The sequence below is a fragment of the Zea mays genome, chromosome 9, assembly GCF_902167145.1.
Source record: "Zea mays cultivar B73 chromosome 9, Zm-B73-REFERENCE-NAM-5.0, whole genome shotgun sequence".
Taxonomy (NCBI): Eukaryota; Viridiplantae; Streptophyta; class Magnoliopsida; order Poales; family Poaceae; genus Zea; species Zea mays.
The window spans coordinates 30,592,412-30,608,654 of NC_050104.1; the positions used below are offsets into that span (position 1 = coordinate 30,592,412).

The following is a 16,243-nucleotide window of genomic DNA, read 5'->3' on the forward strand; positions in this document are numbered from 1 at the left end:
CGCCTGGGGTGGTAGCCTCGGCGCACCTTCTTGTCGAGGCGGGATCGACGGTCGCGGTGGTGGTGCTCGTTGCCGAGGCGACCCGGGGCTGCAGGCATCGCGCCCCACATGCGCCCGGTGTGGACCGAGGCTTTCCACATGAATCGGGAAGTTGCTGCGCGATGCTCCGGGGGGCACCCTTGCCTTCGGGAGGTAGAGCTCTCGGCCCGTCGGACCGCGACGTCCTCCAGGAGATTCTTGAGTTCTCCCTGGATACGCCGCCCCTCGGTGGTGGACGGCTCCGGCATCGCTCGGAGTAGTATTGCCGCTGCAGCCAGATTCTGGTCGACCCCACTGGAGGCCAGGGGCAGCCTTGCCCTGGCATCATCAGCGATACGGCGCTGGACATCCCGGGCCTGATGACGCGCTTCTATGGCCAGTGCTCGGCCTGCCCACTCCTGCTCGATGTTTTGCCAGAGCTGCACAAGTTGTCCTGCTTCCTCATCGAGCTTGGCCTGCATCTCACGAATTTTCTCGATCTGTGTGTCCTGACCCCCCACAGGGACTGGGACCATAGCTAGCTCCCGCAGGATGAACGCGAGGCACAGGCCTAGGGGGATCGTCATCCTCCGACATACCAAGGTGGTTGCCTTCGTCATGACCCCCTAGATCGATGTGGAAACATTCGCGACTTGGGCCACAACCCTCGTCGTCAAAGCTGTGGCCATCATCGGAGCAATCAGAGAGGCAGTAGTCACATGCGGTCATGAAGTCTCGCATGGCACTGGGATTACCGAGCCCGGAGAAATCCCAACCAGAGTCGGGCTCGTCTTCTTCCTCGGAACCTAGGGGCCCGTAGGTCGAGATAGCCGTCAGTCGGTCCTAGGTTGACCACATATGGTACCCCGGAAGGTTAGGATATGCCTTTATGAAAGCGCTCACCGAAGCGGGGTCGCTTGGTGGATCAAAGCTGAATCTAAAAGGCACAGGGTGGAAAACGGACGGTACCTCTCGATCGATGGACGGTGACGAAGTCGCGTCGGGGACGGACTGCACCGTTATCTTAGGTACGAGGCTAACGCCCAGCAAGCCCTCCGCGAGTGTGCTGGCGTCATCTGTCCACTTGGGGTTGGCGTGTTGCAGGGAAACGACGCTCGTCGTCGTCTCAGGCGCGAGGGCAACGCCCGACATGTCCCCCGCTGGGGTGCCAGCGTCGTCGACTCGCTCGACAGCCGACGAGATGTCACCTCCTGCCTGGCCACGGTTGCCCCGCCTCCTCCTCCTGCGGTGAGGAAGGCGGCGGGACAAACCCGGATGCTGCTATTCCGCCACGGTGGGAAGACGTCGTCGAGTTCGCCGCCACCTGGCGAGCTGACGGCCGCCGTTGCACTGCGGGGGAAGGAGTACCATGTCGTAGCTGACGTCGAGGGACATGAACTCGAGACTCCCAAAACGGAGCAGCGTCCCGGGCTGAAGAGGTTGCTGGAGACTACCCATCTGGAGCTCAACGGGAAGTTGTTCGTCAACACGCAGCAGGCCCCTACCTGGCACGCCAACTGTCGGCGTTTCGACCCCGGGGGGTCCCTGGACCGACGAGTAAAATTGTCGCTGCGTGTCCCAACCCAGATGGGTTGGCGCGAGATGGAACACAAGGGGGGAAAACGTGGCTCGGGTTATCCTGCGCCAGGGGGATGCACTTGCAGTAGGAGTTACAAGCGTTCGAGAGGGAGACAGAGCCTGTTCGTCAGCCTGTCCTCTCGCGCGACCCTCCCGCATGAGGGCCCTAGACCTTCCTTTTATAGATGCAAGGAGAGGGTCCAGGTGTACAATGGGGGTGTAGCTATGCGCTAACGTGTCCGACAGAGAGGTGCCTGAGCCCTGTGTACATGCCAACGTGGCTGTCGGAGAGGTGCTGGAGCACTGTGTAAGCGGTATCATGGCCGTCGGAGGAGCGCCTGAGTCCTGTAGAAACACAGCTGTCGGGGCTACTGGGATGTTGCTGACGTCTCCTTGCTTTCGTAGGGGGCTGAGAACCACCGTCGTCATGGACGCACGCGGGGAGCCATCATTACTTGTTATCGGGGCAAGCCTGGATGGGACGCCGGTCTTGTTCTCCCGTAGCCTGAGCTAGCTAGGGGTAGGGTAATGATGTACCCCCCGTGGCGTGGTCGGTCCGAGCCCAAGGTCGGGCGAGGCGGAGACTCCTCCTGAGGCCGAGGCCAGGGTCGGGCGAGGACGTGATTCTTCCCGAGGTCGAGGTTGAGGCCGAGCCCTGGGGTCGGGTGAGGCGGAGACCACCTTCCGAGGTCGAGGCGGGGGCCGAGCCCTAGGGTCGGGCGAGGCGGAGACCTCCTCCTGAGGCCAAGGCCCAAGGTCGGGTGAGGCGGAGCTTCCTATTGTGCCTGAGGCTGGACATAGCTGTTGTCAGCCTCACCCTGGCGGGTGGCGCAGCAGTCGGAGAGGGGCGAGCGGCGCTGTTTTCTTGTCAGGTCGGTCAGTGGAAGGGCGAAGTGACTGCGGTCACTTCGACCTTGCCGACTGAGGCGTGTGTGTCAGGATAAGGTGTCAGGCGATCCTTGCATTGAATACGCCTGCGATACGGTCGGTTGGTGAGGCGATTTGTCCAAGGTTGCTTCACAACGAAGCCTGCCCGAGCTGGGGTTCGGTCGAGACGAGGGTGCGCCCGTTGCTTGAGGAGGCCCTCGGGCGAGGCGTGAATTCGCCTGGGACTACTGTTCCCGCCCGAGGCTGGGCTCGGGGGAGGCAAGATCGCGTCCCTTGAGCAGACGAAGCCTCGACCTGAATTGCGCCCATCAGTCTCTGCAGTTTGCGCTGATGGTGGTTATCAGCCGTGTTTAGGAGTGTTGGGGGTACCCCTAATTACGGTACCCGGCAGATCCCGTTTTGGTGCTTACTGCCAAAGGGGGAGAAAATAAGGCCAAAGCAAATGGATCAGCTACCACTTGTGAAATTTTTTGAAAAAGAGTAGAGTAGAACTTTTGATTTGTCAAAATAGCTCTTACTATCAAAATTTGGTCTCTTGTCGGGAGAATGTTTGATTATGGGAAAAGGGGGAGTTTTTGGCTCTTAATCATTTTTACTCTTGGATTATCTCTCTTTGTGTCTAAACATGTGTGTTTAACTTAGAGATAGGAAAATGAATTTAATTTGCAAAAACAAACCAAGTGGTGGCGAAGAACGATCCAAATATGTCAAATTGTGTCAAAGACTATTTCTGTTCTCAATTGCATTAATGTTGCACTTCTATTTGTTGCTTTGTGATGTGTTGGCATAAATCACCAAAAAGGGGGAGATTGAAAGGGAAATGTGCCCTTGGGCCATTTCTAGTATATTTTGGTGATTAAGTGCCCAACACATATTGAGTGAGTAATTATATGCCAAATGAAGGATGGAGTGCAAATCGACAAGAAGGTATGGTTCTAGACTTAGTACATTGGTTTTTATGTACTAATATATTTGTCTAAGTGCTAGAATCAGGAAAAGAAAAGGATTGGAAAAGAGTTGGCTGTGTACAGCCAACTGTTGCTTAGTCTAGGTGCACCTGACTGTCCGGTGGTGCACCAGGCTGGACTCCGGCGAACTGGCCACTCTCGGGAAACTGTGGTGGCGTACGACTATAATTCATCGAACTGTCCGGTGGTGCACCGAACTGTCCGATGAGCCAACGGCCGCCAGCGCAACGGTCGGCCGCGCAATCCGCGCGCGACGCGTGGCCCCAGCCAACGGTCGGCTGGGGGCACCGGACTGTCCGGTGTGCACCGGACAGTGTCCGGTGCGCCAGCGGCTACAATTCTGCAACGGTCGCTGTGCCATTTTAGGAAGGAGATCCGCACCGGACAATGAACAGTGAATGTCCGGTGGTGCACCGGACTGTCCGGTGCGCCACCCGATAGAAGGCAAGAATTGCTTTCCAAGAATGCCTCCAACGGCTCCTAGTTGCCTTGGGGCTATAAAAGGGACCCCTAGGCGCATGGAGGAGTCACCCAAGCATACTTTGAGCATTCTAAATCTTACACACTTCGTCTCCGCGCACTTGATTGACTTTCTTAGTGATTTGAGCTCCGTTCTAGTGGTGAACTTGTTGCAATTCATTCGAGCTCAAGTCTTGGCTGTGTGTGTGCGTATTGCTGCGGATTTGTGTGTGTTGCTTCCCTCCCTTACTCTAGTGCTTTCACTTTGATCTTTGTTGTAAGGGCGAGAGACTCCAAGTTGTGGAGATTCCTCGCAAACGGGAAAGAGTATAAGAAAGAAAACAACCGTGGTATTCAAGTGGATCATTAGATCACTTGAAAGGGGTTGAGTGCAACCCTCGTCCATTGGGACGCCACAACGTGGAGTAGGCAAGTGTTATACTTGGCCGAACCACGGGATAAATCATCATGTCTCTTGTGCTTGTTTTCTTTGTGACCATTGTGTTTCACAAGAGCTCGGTCCTTAGCCACTTAATTCCATTGTGCTAACACTTAACCAAGTTTTGTGGCTATAAGTTTAAGTTTTTACAGGATCACCTATTCACCCCCCTCTAGGTGCTCTCAATTGCAAGTAGATAACTCAGAAGATAGTAATTCATTTCTCTTTATTTCTAAGGCAAGAGACTTTTGAACACTAACAAACTTGTCATGTTCCTCATATAGAATGTCCTCTTGCCTCTCTAGCAGTCTATCTTTTTCATTCAAGGCATCAATCAACTCATTTATTTTATCTACTTTTGATCTATTTAAGCCCTTAAATAATTCAGTATAGTCTACTTCATCGTCACTAGATTCATCATCACTTGAAGTAGTATACTTAGGAGTTTCACGAACGCTTACCTTTTTCTCCTTTGCCATGAGGCAGGTGTGGCATTCGTTGGGGAAGAGAAAGGGCTTGTTGAAGGCTGAGGCAGCGAGTCCTTCGTCGTCAAAATCAGAAGATGAGCAGTTCGAGTCCCATTCCTTTCTGATGTGTGCCTCGCCCTATGCCTTCCTATAGCTCTTTTGCTTCTCTTTCTTCCCGCCCTTTCCTTGTTCCTGGTCACTAGAGTTATCAGGACAATTTGCTATAAAATGACCAGTCTTACCGCACTTGAAGCAGGAGCGCTTTCCCTTTGCCTTGTTCTTGTTTGAGTACTCCTTGCTTCCTTTCAATGCGGTCTTGAAGCGCTTTATGATTAGGGCCGTCTCATCCTCGTTTAGTCCGGCCGCCTCAACTTGTGCCACCATGCTAGGTAGCGCCTCCCTGCTGCTTGTTGCTTTGAGAGCAATGGTTTGAGGCTCGTAGATGGGCATTGGGCCATTCAAAGCCTCATCAACGTATCTTGCTTCCTTGATCATCATACGCCCGCTTACAAACTTTCCAAGTATTTCCTCGGGCGTCATCTTTGTGTACCTAGAATTCTCACGAATTGAGTTCACAAGATGAGGATCAAGAATAGTGAAGGACCTGAGCATAAGTCGGACGACGTCGTGGTCCGTCCATCTCGTGCTTCCATAGCTCCTGATTTTGTTGACCAGGGTCTTGAGCCTGTTGTACGTTTGCATTGGCTCCTCTCCCCTGATCATTGCGAACCTTCCCAGTTCGCCTTCCACCAACTCCATCTTGGTGATCATGGTGGCGTCGTTTCCCTCATGAGTAATCTTGAGGGTGTCCCAAATTTGCTTGTCGTTATCCAAGCCGCTCACCTTGTGGTACTCGTCCCTGCACAAGGATGCTAGCAAAATAGTGGTAGCTTGTGCATTTTTATGGATTTGCTCATTAATGAAAACAGGATTGTCAGCACTATCAAAAAGCATTCCGTTTTCAACAATCTCCCAAATACTTGGATGGAGAGAGAATAGGTGACTACGCATTTTGTGACTCCAAAATGAGTAGTCTTCTCCATCAAAGTGTAGAGGTTTCCCAAGTGGAATTGAAAGTAATTGAGCGTTGGAGTTAAACGGAATACGAGAATAATCAAAAGAAAAGTTTGAGTTAACCGGTTTCTTTTTCTCGTCGTCGTCGTCTTTTGGAGAAGAAGAAGACTCGTCGCTGTCGTAGTAGACGATCTTCTTGATGCACCTCTTCTTCTTCCCATCTCTTTTCTTATGACTCGAGCCAGAGTCCGAGGGCTTATCATCTCTTGGCTCGTTGACGATAGACTCCTTTGTCTTGTCGTTGACCACCATCCCCTTTCCCTTAGGATCCATCTCTTCGGGCGATTAGTCCCTTGCATGAAGAGAATAGCTCCAATACCAATTGAGAGCACCTAGAGGGGGGGGGGGTGAATAGGTGATCCTGTAAAAATCAAATACTTGTAGCCATAAAACTTGGTTAAGTGTTAGCACAATGGAATCAAGTGGCTAAGGACCGAGCTCTTGTGAAACACAATAGTCACAAGTAAAACAAGCACAAGAGACACGGTGATTTATCCCGTGGTTCGACCAAATATAACACTTGCCTACTCCACGTTGTGGCGTCTCAATGGACGAGGGTTGCACTCAACCCCTCTCAAGTGATCCAATGATCGACTTGAATACCATGATATTTTTCTTTCTTATACTCTTTCCCGTTTGCGAGGAATCTCCACAACTTGGATCCTCTCGCCCTTACAATTGATGATCACAAAGAAGCACGGAAGTAAGGGTGGAAAGAGCAACACACACAAGACTCAAAGCACGAGCACAATCAAGCACACAAAGCCACAACTTGAGCTCACAACACAACTCAAGGAGTTCTCTACTCAAATGTTGCTCAAGTCACTATCTTAGAGAATCGAATGCGCGAGAATGAAGTCTTGGTGCTTAGAGATGATCAAAGAATGCTTGGGTGACACCTCCCTACGCCTAAGGGTCCCTTTTATAGCCCCAAGGCAGCTAGGAGCCGTTGGAACCCAACAAGGAAGGCAATTCTTGCCTTCTATCGGGTGGCGCACCGGACAGTCCGGTGCACCACCGGACAACCACTGTAGCATGTCCGATGCGGATCTCCTTCCATTCCTGGCGCAGCCGACCGTTGGATCTTCGGGCTGGTTGGCGCACATGACACTGTCCGGTGCACACCAGACAGTCCGGTGCCCCAGCCGACCGTTGGCTGGGGCCACGCGTCGCGCGCGGATTTGGCGGTCGACCGTTGCGCTGGCGGTCGTTGGCTCACCGGACAGTCCGGTGAATTATAGCCGTACGTCGCCAATGAATTCCCAAGAGTGGCCAGTTCGCCAGAGCCCAGCCTGGCGCACCGGACACTGTCCGGTGCACCACCGGACAGTCCGGTGCACCCACACTGGGCAACAGTTGGCTGTACACAGCCAACTCTTTTCCAACCCTTTTCTTTTCCTGATTCTAGCACTTAGACAAATATATTAGTACACAAAAACCAATGTACTAAGTCTAGAACCATACCTTCTTGTCGATTTGCACTTCATCCATCATTTGGCATATAATTACTCACTCAATATGTGTTGGGCACTTAATCACCAAAATATACTAGAAATGGCCCAAGGGCACATTTCCCTTTCAATGTCTAACGATTTGCCTACACAAAACTACCAAGGTACATGTCTTTTATCTCATATCAAAACAGGTATGGACTGTGACCTATGATGCCCACTACTATTTCGTTCTCTTTTTTTACAAAAAATGTTGTTTCAAAATAGCCCTTCACAATTGTACATGTTCAATGAGGTATTAATTTTTTGGTTCATTGTTGGCTTCTTCCTAATCACAGTAATAGAGATCAATTCCATATTTCAGAGGGGATTGTACATTGTTAGTTGCCTACTTACAAGGATACACCTATTGGCTAATAGAGTTTTATCAGTATTTTGTATAGTTTTTTACTCTGTGTATTCTTTTGGTAATATTGTCCAACTGTATTTCAGGTTAACTTAGATCAGGATGCTACACTTATCACGCTTTTGATAGGCTGGCAGCCAATGTGAATGCATCTCACTTAAAATCGTGCCTGTTACCTTTCCTCCCCTGATGTTCATCCTTAGCAACTTGTACTGTAGTGGCAGAAGAAAAACCTACTCTTTTGTATATATCAACTGCCCGTTTAAACCTTTTGCTACATCGCACGACTACAAACTGTGCGCTACTTATTTGTGTGGCTAAAGTCTTTTGGCAACCCAGAAATGCATTTTATTCTATGACTCACTTACATGCTACCAATGTCGTATTTATTGGCTGTTGCTACATGGGGATAACTAACGGCTGGCCATATAACCCTACAACGCCCGATAGGACGCTCTTTATTCTAGTATTATAAACACCCGGACATTATGTTCTACTGGTTAGACAATTTTGCCTAATGTCTCATACCCTTCTTTTATCAAGGTGTGGATTCAAACCCACCTCACGGTTTTTTAACATAAACCACCTCCTGCATCGTTTTTTAACATTTTACGCTAAGTTAATTTGAAAGAAATGTAGGGATTTTTTTTATAAAAAAATAATGTAAGACAATCGTTAAAACTGATGTTTTAAGTATAGTAGAGAAGTAGAGATTTGGACCGAGGGAAAAGGATAATGTACGCCCACACACATGACCCGCCCAATCGCAGACGTGTTGACGGTTAGGGATGAAAGTAGGATGGAAAAATCCCGAACCGACCGTTATCGTATAACCGATTTTGTTAGTTTTGTCCGGATCGATTTCGAACCCGATGTAAAAAACGAAAATGGGATATACAAAACGGTAAGCGGAAACGGAAACGGTAGTTATTTTTCCGACCGTTTAACCGGGATCCCGTTTTTAATCGGGATGATCCCGTTTTATTACCGTATTTTGTAATTCGGAATCACTTCAATACGGCATGCTCCAATCCAGACATCACTTTGAGACCCAGCCCATATAAACAAAAACCTAACCTAGTATCGTCCTCTCCTCACTCCAGCTCTCTGCTCTCTCCCAGCCGTCGCAAACGCCGCCGTCTGCCCGTGATGCGTCCCTCCACTGCTCCAGCCGTCCAGCGGGCAGCTAAGCGAGCCGTAGCAAACGCCGCTGTTGTGAACGATGAGAAGCTGCGTCATCATGTAGAGGATGTTGGCAGACGCTTGCTACTACCAGCAGCTTGTTCCCGGCGTTATGTTTGGCATCGGCATTAGAAACGAGAAAGCTGGTTCTGTTCACTCGGCTCACAACCCCTATTTCTTCGTTGATGAGGACGTCATTTCTGTTGGGACTGCTTTGCATGCTGCCATTGCGGAACTGTATTTCACTAACTAGTGGTTTCTCGTTCGTGCGGTTGGTCTCGGGTTCAGTAAATATAAATATGGTTTGACATGTACAAATACATTTAAAAGCTCTTTTTTACAAAATTGACAGGTTGTTGGTTTGACTTTAATCCGTACATTTTTCTATAGTGTTTTGTCTGGATCAGTCCGAACATTGCTTTTATAGTTTTATCTATGTTTAATTAAGACTTGTGTTTACAAATTTTTATTTGTTGTTAATTTTTGAATATATGGTTTCATGGTGTGATTTTACCGAACAAAAATACCGGTTCCTGTCCAATTTCGGTTTTAACCCGACCGGATCGTATCGTTTTTCGATTCCCGTATTTATCCCGTTCGTTTTCGTTACCGATATATCCGGTTTTCGTTTTCGTCCCGCAAGTTAAATATGAAAATGAAAACGATAGAGATATTTTTCCGACCATTCCTGACCGTTTTCATCCCTATTGACGGTGGACGGATGGTGTTGCAATGCAACTTGGGCTAGGCCTCAGCATACTCAAACGTTTCGGCCCATACAGCCCACATGCGTCGTAATCGTCTTCGACTGCTTCGGGAAGCCAGGCAGGCTGTTCCCTCTCTCTCCATCTGATCCGTCGGGCCCTCGTGTTGTCTGTTCTAGTTATAGGTGTACATTTGTGCTGTGCCTAATAGGTCGGCCCAAAGCACACAATTTCTGGCACGACCCATATCTGGCACGGCCCAACCTAATTGTGGGCCTGGGCCGGCACGGCCCACATTGTGGGCCGTGCCTGGGCCTCAAGTCAAGCCCACGGGCCGGCCTGGCACGACCCATTTAACTAAGGCACACCGATGCCCACTAAATATAGACTCAGTATTTAACTAAGGTTCGTCAAAGCCCACATGACTAGCATAATTTGGAGAATCTAGAGCTTCATTAAGCCATCGAGAACCAATACCTAGATATGGATAGTGAATAGTGATGATGATCATTGTATATGTATTCTGTATGGATGTATAGTACTCAATTAAACACTAAACAGAGAACTGAATATTATTTGTGAGCTAGTTGTAATATTTTTTTCTTTCTGACCAAAGGTTTATAATGTGCATCCACAAAACATCTTAGTTTTATTTTGGTCATATATATATATTATACTTTTTGTTGATGTATTACTGTTGTATGTATATGGGCCGTTCTGGCACATTAAGGTATTTTGGGCTATTTGGGCCGGCCTGGCACACATAACTAATTGTGGGCCGTGCCGTGGGCCGATGACTGGGCACACGTGCTGGCACGGCACAGCCCATAATTAGATATGTGCTTTTGTGGGCCGTGCCTTTGTGGGCCGTGTTTTTGTGGGTCTGTGCCGTGCCGGGCCAGGCCGGCCCAAATGTACATGTATAGTTCTAGTACTTTAAAAACCCAGCTGGCAGTTGCCCACTCGCAAGGCGCAACAACAACTTTGCGTCTTCCCGAATCGGGGCCTCCACCATCTCCAACTGCAACCCCACCCCATACCGCCGCCGCCTCCGCTAGGGTTTTGGAGTGAGGATCGCCGATGTCGACGGCTCCCAGGCGCCCCTTCCGAGGCCGCGGCGCCCCGCCCCCTGGCACCGGCTACGTCCGCCGCGGCCCCGCCCCTGCCCCAGGCCCCGCCGACGGCGCCAAGACCCTGCGCAAGCCCGTCTTCACCACCGTCGACCAGCTGCGCCCCCAGACGCACGGCCACACCCTCACCGCCCGCGTCATCTCCGCCCGCACCGTCCTCGACAAGCCCTCCACGCACATCGGCCGCACCCGCGTCGCAGAGTGCCTCGTCGGAGACAGCACCGGCACCGTCCTCGTCACCGCCCGCAACGAACAGGGTATTGCTGTCTGCGACCCGCTTTGCTCCCCTTCTCTCTTTTTTTCTCTCGCTCATCTATCGCTCGGGCTTCCGATTTCACCAACCCATCGACGGATTGACCGGCTGCTAGTCGTGGATTGGACCACACATGTCGTACGACTGCAGATCTGGCGCTGGCCTTATCATGTTCTTCTCATGCTTCTTCATGTGTATAAGTATAACTATAATAACTGCTACTATTTTTTTAAAAAAGTTAACACACACTGGACATCATCTACCTGCCGCCTACATTGCATTTAGTCTACATCTACATCATTGTTTCTACCCTGTTTTGATTTGATCTATCTGCTTACCATGCCCCGTTATGTTGTGTGTGCGATCCTACTGTTACTTATTTGCTCGCTAGGGATGGAGGGATTGGGTGTCGTTTGCACTGCAGTTGTCCTGCCAGATTGTTTGTGCCAGATCGCTCTAGTTCCTACATTATATATATATATATATATATATATATATATATATATATATATATATATATATATATATATATATATATTCCTTTTACATCTCTCAAACCAACATGAGTTGTAGTGGTTAGAGGTGAGTACTATTTTCCTAGAGACCACGGTTCGAATTCTGGCAGCTGCACTTTTTTTATATATTTCGTTGGCGCGCGGGGAAGGGGGAACACTCCCTACGCCCGTGGGGACCGAATTTTTTATATTTTAGCCCTTCCTCGGAAAAAAATTCACGTTTGGACCTTAGAAAATTTTAATGTCATTTTTGGACCCTTTGCTCGGCGCCATAGCCAATGGCGCCGAGGTAACACAGCTCGGCGCCATAGCCTATGGCGCCGAGGTGCGTGTTACGCTGGCACAAATGGACGTCGTGGCATCGACGTGGCACCGAGCTCGGCGCCATAGATCTTGGCGCCGAGCTCTGTTATGTACACAAAACTTGTTTAGCTCAGTTGGTAGAGCACAAGGCTTTTAACCTTATGGTTGTGGGTTCAAGCCCCACGATAGGCATGTTTTCATACTTTTTTTTGTCTTTGTCACTGATTTTTTTGTCCAGATTTTTCGTTTATGTCGCTGATTTGTCCGTCTAGATTTATTTTTTATCCATATTTTTTGTTTTTGTGACTGATTTGTTTATCCGTCCATATTTTTTTCGTTTATTAAGCTTAAGGAAACGTACTTGCATTGGTTAGCGGCCACCGGTTTAGCTATGGTGCATCATGGTTTTTTCGTTTATGCCGCTGATTTGTCCGTCCAAATTTATTTCTCATCTTGATTTGTTTTTGCTTTTGTGACTGATTTGTTTATTACATTTTGTTTAATAGTACTGAATAATCCGTATGGCCCTTGGTGCATTGTAAACCCCACATGCTTAAGCTTGATTCCGTCCTCTCGCTAATTACAAGTGATTTAAAACATTAAATAATATACTAAAAACTGAAGTACACCATTTAAAATGTTAAAAATATTTATATCATAAACAAATGATTGTGTTAATCTTACATTAGTAGTGATGTACAATGATAAATTTTAATTAATATTAAAAAGTATAATTTCGAATACATTAAATTATTGGAGTTTGAGTCCAAAATATAAATATACTTAATAAACAAAAAGATTATAATTAGAGTCCAAAATATAAATATACAAGGTATAAATAAACAGTGACTTGATGATTTTATAAAGTACTCCGTACTTCCATAGGGTGGGTTACTTATGTGCATGGTACTTGCGTCACGCAGTTTGAATAAACAAAAACAAAAACAAAAACAAAAAATATCCAGATGAATAAATAAATCGGTCACAAAAACAAAAAAAATAGATGAAAAATAAATCTGGACGGACAAATCAGCGACATAAACGAAAAATATGGACAACAAAAAACAAATTAGTGATAAAAAAATACGTCCACCATGGAGCTTGAACCCACAACCTCAAGGTTAAAAGTCTTGCACTCTACCGACTGAGCTAGACATACTTTGCTGTTACCTAGCCGAGCTCGGCGCCATAGATCTTGGCGCCGAGCTCGGTACCACGTTGGCGCCACGTCGTTCAGGTTGGGCCAGCGTAGCACGCACCTCGGCGCCATAGCCTATGGCGCCGAGCTGTGTTAGCTCGGCGCCATTGGCTATGACGCCGAGCAAAGGGTCCAAAAATGACATTAAAATTTTCTAAGGTCCAAACGTGAATTTTTTTCCGAGGAAGGGCTAAAATATAAAAAATTCGGCCGTGGGGAGGGGGATGACACACGACGAGAAACTCCTGCTTTATATCAGTAAGGATATATAGGAGCCCTTGCCATTATGCAAAAGGAGAGTTTCATATAAACCTGCTATTTTAGAGATGCTGGTTGATGATATAATTGGCTATTTGCCATTGCAATCGTTGCCTCCTCATGGTTATAATTGCCACTGCACTCCTGATTGACCATACATGCTTTGTGAGCTTTCAAAACAATATGGAAACACTTGATTGATGCACATCTGTTGCCTGTCAAATGGTGGGAACTAGAATATGGTGCCATGCAGAAACCACTGGATTATAGGTAGAAAAAACGTTGCTGGTTGGCTCCTTGTGGGATGACTCATTTCACAGTGTCATTTGAAACCAATGGATGTTGCTTTTGTTTTAGATTAGCCCTGCATGACGATGGCTCATGATATTGTGTTGCTCAAAACTGACTCTTCTTGCTTTCAGATGTTTACCCCTGCATGATGACTCATGATTCTTTCTGATGTCCATGTGGCGTTGCATCATTTGGAAAGTGCTTGAGATTGCTTCTGCTATTGAAAATCATTGGTTTTCGTATGCGTGATAACTCTACCTAATGTCAACATGACATTGTGTGGTTTGGATTAATTAATTACATATTGCACTAGCCTGGTGGTTTCTCTATCCTATACCTGCATGAAATCGATGAAACATTTGCTTTGTGGGTATTATTATTATTAGGTTTTGTGATATCCATCATTATTATTGGTTACAATCTAACCATGATTTCCTTCTTTGGGGGTGACTGTGGACAGTTGACCTTCTGAAGCCAGATACAACAGTGATCTTCCGCAACGCTAAGATTGACATGTTCAAGGGTACCATGAGGCTGGTGGTGGACAAGTGGGGGCGGATTGAGGTGACTCAGCCTGCTGATTTCAAGGTGAACCAAGACAACAACATGTCGCTGGTGGAGTACGAGCTGGTGGATGTGGACGAAGAGGAGTGACCAGAAACGAAGTCGGGCTGTGGACATATATTTTGGTTATGGAGGCGGTAGCGTTAGGCTCCTATCTAGCTATTGTTATCCTGGACCGCTGGCGATTGGGACTTTGTTTTAAGTTTATCTTGAAGAAGCATGTCGAATTATGTACAGCAGCAGCAGGTCTCTGTCTGACTGATGCTTTACGTTTCCGTGACGCTTTGACTCTTAATGCTAGTACTACCTTTTTTTTTCTATCTCACGATGGGTGTATTTGCGAATCCATTTGAGCTGGCAGCGCCTGTTTGGGTTTCGTGGTATGGTATGGTGAAAAAATGAAGGTGGTGATGCTCCCTCCCCCTCCCCCTGTAGTGCTAGTTCAGAAATATGCTTATGGTCGGCTCTGTCCTTGTGATCTGAATCTAACTGGGTGGTTGGTTTACGATCCATACATTGACGTTGTTGTTCAGTAAATCGGCATAAATTTATGACTGACCTGTGGCGTCATACTCTGGGACCAGGAACAGCTCTGGGTATAAGGAAGGAAAGTGAAATGGGTACAAGCCAAGCCGTTCGTCTGGTCGGATCCCGTGCCGCTGCCAACCGACGACCAACCTCTGCCGCCCGCACATCGACCCCATCAATCTCCATCCGTACGGTATGGATTCTAGCCAGTTGCCCACGCTTATTCTCATCTAGGTGTAGGTGACATTCCCTAATCCATATCATTTTCAGTAGTGGTTTGTTTGCATTTTCATTTTCCCCCCTAATCTTTTCTCTTTTGGCTTATGAAGAGCCCCAACTGCATACTGGCCTCAATGTACAGACTGCTTTCTGGCCTCAATCTACACTGCCTTGTTGAGGAGCTCATTTCAGGAAATCAAGAGGTGGCCTCTGGTTCAATTCTGTATTATGACCCTACCAATGTCCATTCCTAACAAGATCGACATCACTTACCCCACTAATCCATCGACACCACTCAGCAAATTGACAGTGCTGATAATTTCTCACCTCTCTCGTTCCTTGTACACAGATCACTATACCTCTCTTGCAGTTCAAACTAGACTATATTGTATATTAGCTCTAGTACATTTGGATACACGTGACTCTGATTAAACTAGCCTTCCCTCCATATTTGATGAAAATGTCAAATCCAGACTCCAAATCACGTTCATCTTCACTTTAGCCCTAGCTGTAGAGTTTTCTAATGGAATCCATCATCACATTTGCGATGACTTGGTTCGTCCTCTCTGTTGAATGGACAGCATCCCAGTATAGGTACTTGCTATGCTAGGGTCTCCACATGTTCTTCGCCCTTGGCATGTTTGCCCAACTTCAATCACCCCCGATCCGCAGAACCCTCTTGATACTTCTGTTAGGCCTACCATTCCCAAAACTCAATTAGCCAGATCATAAAATTATATATGTATTTCTTGTGCCTGAGGTACATACAAGATAGAGAACTGCTGCATACCAAAGGCATTAGGATCCACCGTCGCATCATGCATAGTGAGTGTTCTATGAGTAAAATTAGCTCTTAGTTAAGTATCTCAGCTGCATGTCATCAAAGCTTTCAGTTAAGTATCCTAAACATTGGTAGAAGTTGAAGCTGTAGGGCAAGAAATCTGCCCTGGCTGTGGTGGGCAGATGGTTGTTTTTTCCAGGGTCCACGGTACAGCCCGTCCGTAGTGCGGTTGATCATCATTCCAGTTTGTGGAGGTGGTGGTGTTGGCCCAGGCGTTTGCTGATCTGCTGCTGGTGCTTCGGGGGACTGTGGTGCAGTCTCCGGTGCGTCTGCTGCTGCTGTTCTTGGCAGTGCAACTCGAGTAGCATAGCAGCTGGAAACCCCCCATGGGCTCATAGCTTGTGTTGTAGTATGGGTGTGCAGTATGAAAATTCCCATGTGTGTGTGTCTCTCTCTCTCTCTCTCTCTCTCTCTCTCTCTCTCTCTCTATATATATATATATATATATATATATATATATATATATATATATATATATATATATATATATATATATATATATATATATA

General features: G+C 47.6%; 1 protein-coding gene across 1 annotated transcript; it reads left to right on the top strand.

Moving 5' to 3' along the window:
• Positions 1–10,634: 10,634 nt before the first annotated feature.
• LOC100283190 (OB-fold nucleic acid binding domain containing protein) lies at positions 10,635–14,466 on the top strand. Its single transcript, NM_001156092.2, is given in 2 exon segments — positions 10,635–11,021; positions 14,043–14,466. Coding segments are annotated over 2 exon segments (501 nt in total). The 5' UTR covers positions 10,635–10,714; the 3' UTR covers positions 14,237–14,466.
• The last annotated feature ends 1,777 nt before the right edge of the window (positions 14,467–16,243 follow it).